Source organism: Lithobates pipiens, unplaced genomic scaffold (genome assembly GCF_037356315.1).
Source record: "Lithobates pipiens isolate NorthernLeopardFrog02 unplaced genomic scaffold, aLitPip1_a1.2 Scaffold_37, whole genome shotgun sequence".
Classification (NCBI taxonomy): Eukaryota; Metazoa; Chordata; class Amphibia; order Anura; family Ranidae; genus Lithobates; species Lithobates pipiens.
The window spans coordinates 8,419,560-8,424,559 of NW_027507825.1; the positions used below are offsets into that span (position 1 = coordinate 8,419,560).

The window sequence follows — 5,000 nt, forward strand, 5'->3', positions numbered from 1 at the left end:
AACCCCCCAACAGTTAGGAACACTTAACCCCTACACTGCCACCCACTGGTTAACCCCTTCACTGCCAGTGTCATTTACACAGGAATCACTGCATTTATATAGCAGTGATTACTGTATAAATGACAATGGTCCCAAAAATGTGTAAAAAATGTCCGATGGGTCCCCCACAATGTCGCAGTCACAATAAAAATCGCTGATCGCCGCCATTACTAGTAAAAAAATAAATAATAAAAAATTAATAAAAATGCTATTTTGTAAACGCTATAACTTTTGCGCAAACCAATCAATAATCGCTTATTGCGATTTTTTTTACCAAAAATATGTAGAAGAATACGTATCGGCCTAAACTGAGGGAAAAAAATGTTTTTTTATATATTTTTGGGGGATATTTATTATAACAAAGTAAAAAATAATGCGTTTTTTTCAAAATTGTCGCTCTATTTTTGTTTATAGCGCAAAAAATAAAAACCGCAGGGGTGATCAAATACCACCAAAAGAAAGCTCTATTTTTGGGAAAAAAAAGGACGTCAATTTTGTTTGGGAGCCACGTCGCACGACCGCGCAATTGTCAGTTAAAGTGACGCAGTGCCGAATCGCAAAAAGTGGTCTGGTCTTTGACCAGCAAAATGGTCCGGTCTGTAAGTGGTTAAAGACCATAGGGCGGAAGTGATGTTTCACGTCGCTTCCATCATCCAATGGTATGCAGTGGGGGGGGGAGGGGCCCTCATTCCCTCACTCGAATTCCAGCCTTAGAGGGGAAAAGACCGGTTTGTGTCCGTCGCAACCGACGACTCCGGTAAGCGGCGGGGATGACCGGAACGTGGCGGGAGGGGGGGTGGGCACCTCTCCCGCTGCCGATAAAAGTGATCTTGTGGCTAATCTGCCAGAGAGACCACTTTTATCCAAAAGCAGACCACCCCGCCGTTTATTTTATTTTATTTTTTTTTAAAATACCAGGGTTATGGCAGCCATCTACTACCAAAACGGTATTCAACATCAAAATACTGACGGCGGTCGGTCCGGAAGTGATTAATACACTTATTTTTTGTGGAAGACTAGTGTGCTAGAACTTGTAAATAGGACCTTTGGAACGTTTGGCAATCCACATCAGCATGAACACGGCACCCCCCAGTGGTGCCCCAGGAAAGAACTAGCTCCCGGAATAACTCTACTAACCCAAGGTCACCATGCAAAAAGGCGAAAAAGAGGTGAACATGTCTTCTACATAAAATGTCAAAGTTCAAAATTGTTTGTCAGGAATCAGCAGCAGGGATGGCCGGATCTGCATGGCTACACTCTGGGACAGACTGTATATGCTTTAAAGTAAAAAAGTTATTTACAGTGAAACAAAACCCTTCCAAAACACCAGTACATAGCAAACATGAACATAAAAACTGAACCAAAGTGACAATACCTAATGGAAAGCCTACAGGAACGAACAACTAAATGTATATACAATATAAAAGCTGGGGAGAAAACTGGAGGTGCAGGAGCAGATGCGAAGAGGGATCTACAACTGGGATCAAGAATAAGGGGGAGGAGGTACAAGGCAGTAGGGTACGGGAGAGGAGCAAGATCAGGATCAATGGCAAACAGAATTTGGCGGCAGCAGCAAAACACCGGAGCGAGAGGCATTAGTAGGGAAGGACTTAAATACCCTCCCAGCAGCCAGCATCAGGTGGAATACAGATTACTGAATTCTGCTCGGGAGACACCCGCTGGTGGACTCTGAAACTACAACCTTCTGCTATGGGACGTGCAGTGTCACCAAGCAAGTGATCCATTATATAAGAGATGAACCATAAAAGGAAAGCATCAAACTTTCCAATATCATTGCAGCCAACATCCTGAAACGTGTAAATAGAAAGATCGCCTAACAAGGAGATCACAGTACCCCCCCCGGTACAGCAGGACTTTTAAGGCAGGTCAAAATATGAGTAAAAAATATATTATAGGCATATCTAAGGAGAACAAATAGCTGTAGTCATTTATTTGTAAATGAACAAAACAACTGAGGAATGAATCTCATATCACGAGTAAATAGTTATATGCGAATATATATATATAATATATATATATATATATATATATATATATATATATATATATATATAGTGTATATCAAAGATGTTATCTGCCAGAATTATTGATAGATCGTCCCACGGAGATGCACAGCCAGAAAGTGCTAGGCACACATAGGTGGCCCGCATCAAACAGGTGATCCAGGTCCTGACAATTGTCCCCATGATGCCCTCTACCCTTAAAGTGGAACATCAGCATAGGAAACGCTCACCCAATGCCCTAGGAGCTAGCATGGGTGGGAAGCATTTGCTATGCAAGAGGTAAGTGTAATAATATGGGGTCCTAGGGAGCCTTTATACTACAGAACAATCCTATAAGACCCCAACATGCTTACATTGGCATCTTCTGGCCCGTCTCTGCTTGTGTTGCCTCTCGATTTAAATTCTGGAGAAGATCGGCCATCTGTCAGGAAAAAATAAAAAAAAAGTTACTAAAAAAACCAAGGCCTAACTTCTTTTAAGTCATCAATATATAGAGTATATATATATATATATATATATATATATATATATATATATATATATATATATATATATATATATATATATATATTGTATACGAGTCACTTCCATAAGAATTATAGCAGAACGACAGCCGTACAAGTTCCATAGAACTGAACATTCAGGTGCGACTTTCATGCAACTTTTGAGGGACAACATGAAAGTGGGACCATAGTAGAGCATGAATTACTTTGAAGTCGCTGTGTAATTAAAGCGGGATTCCACCCTAAAGTGGAACTTCCGCTGATCGGAACCCTCCCCCCTCCGGTGTCACAATTGGCACCTTACAGGGGGAGGGGGGGTGGAGATACCTGTCAAAGACAGGTATTTTCACCCACTTCCGGGCATAGACTCCCGTGGGAGTCTACGCCATTTCCTGCCCTGCCGCGCTGTCTGCTGGGACACACACGGGTCCCAGTGACAGCGCGGACAATTCCTATTGCGCGGCGCGGCTCGCGCATGCGCAGTAGGGAACCGGGAAGTGAAGCCGATTAGCTTCACTTCCTGATTCCCTCACCTAGAATGGTGACTGCAGCAGCCGAGAGCCGAGCGATCGATCGGCCTCAGCTGCCGGCATCGCTGGACCCCGGGACAGGGGAGTGTCCATTTATTAAAAGTCAGCAGCTGTAGTATTTAAAGCTGCTGGCTTTTAATATTTTTTTTTTTTTTGGTGGAATCCCTCTTTAAGTCGCACATATATGAATGGTTCCCTTTGCAAAATATGGGGTGCGACTTGTCATACGACTTTGGACATCAAAGTCACATGACAAGTCACACAAGTGTGAATAGGGTGTGAGGGAGAGGCTTTCGTTCTGCTTTAGTCGATCATTACAGCATCATGAACTGCTAGAAGCCTCATTCAGTTCCTGTACAGGAGAGCTTAGACTGGAGGAGGAGGATGAAGCCAATGAGAATAAGCAGATTTCATGAGTGCACAAAGAAGCATGCTGATAGGAGGAGAGAGAGCAGAGAGATGCGATCAATGCTAAGCTGCTTCTCCTTTACAGTTCAGTCACAGATTGGTGATGGGTTCATGAGAAACCTGGGGGGGGGGGTCAATGAGAAACCTGGGGGGGGGGGGGGGGGGTCAATGAGAAACCTGGGGGGGGGGGGGGGGGGGGTCAATGAGAAATCTGGGGGGGGGGGGGTCAATGAGAAACCTGGGGGGGGGGGGTCAATGAGAAACCTGGGGGGGGGGGGTCAATGAGAAACCTGGGGGGGGGGGGTCAATGAGAAACCTGGGGGGGGGGGGGTCAATGAGAAACCTGGGGGGGGGGGGGGGTCAATGAGAAACCTGGGGGGGGGGGGGGTCAATGAGAAACCTGGGGGGGGGGGGGTCAATGAGAAACCTGGGGGGGGGGGGGTCAATGAGAAACCTGGGGGGGGGTCAATGAGAAACCTGGGGGGGGGGGGGGGTCAATGAGAAACCTGGGGGGGGGGGGGTCAATGAGAAACCTGGGGGGGGGGGTCAATGAGAAACCTGGGGGGGGGGGGTCAATGAGAAACCTGGGGGGGGGGGTCAATGAGAAACCTGGGGGGGGGGGGTCAATGAAAGACCTGGGAGGGGGTCAATGAGAAGCCCGGAGGGTCAAGGAGAGCCAGGAAATGAGCTAAATGATGCTGGCCGTCATTCAAACTGGATAATGTGGTGAAAAGAAGTATGGCTAAGCAGCTGAAGAACAACTCACCCTGCGAGTCCATGAAAGGTTTTCCCTGATTTCTGGTCAGTTCGGCGGGACCAGAGAATCTACCGGACGGTGGCGGGTAATGATAAAATCGGTCCGGTCGTCTGGGCGGGAAATGGTGCTCTGGGAATGGTAAGCCTGGGTACAGCATGGGAAAAAAAAAAAAAACAGGATCAATAATACAAAATCAACCGACATGGGACTCCGAGAGTGTACTCTGGGGACCAGATTACACCAGCTGTATGATTAAATAATAGTAATAAAAAAAAAAAAAAAACACACACACACAAACAAAAACAAAAAACACAAACTCTTCTCCAATAAAATCACATCTGTGATTCAGGCCTCTTAACTCCCAACTGCTAAACACATAATCTGTAGATGTTGCTGTAAAAAAAAAAAAAAAAAAAAAAGGACCGTCTGACAGTGTTTATAAACATTGCATCTCTCTGGCCATCTGCTGTATGATCAATTTTTTTTTTATAAACAATGTTACTTTGTATCTGTTCCTTCTGAATAATGTTTATAAACAAATTGTAAATTGTGTATCTCTCCATCACCCGCCCGATCAATGTTTATAAAAAAAATTGTTACTTTGTATTTCTCTAATGCCCCGTACACACGATCAGAAAATCGTACGGAAAATACCGATTTCAAATCGATCGTACGATAATCGGATCGTTAGTACAGAGCGTTCGAGAGCCAATCATGACAGTCCATCTGATATTATTCT

General features: G+C 44.9%; 1 protein-coding gene across 1 annotated transcript in view; it reads right to left on the bottom strand.

Annotated features, from left to right (window-relative positions):
* Positions 1 to 2,365: 2,365 nt before the first annotated feature.
* LOC143956521 (melanoma inhibitory activity protein 2-like) overlaps positions 2,366 to 5,000 on the bottom strand; it is a gene marked incomplete at its 5' end in the record, with an annotated part of 37,402 nt that continues 34,767 nt past the window's right edge. The window contains 2 exon segments of the mRNA XM_077466721.1: positions 2,366 to 2,484; positions 4,271 to 4,405. Coding sequence (XP_077322847.1) covers positions 2,381 to 2,484; positions 4,271 to 4,405 — 239 coding nt within the window.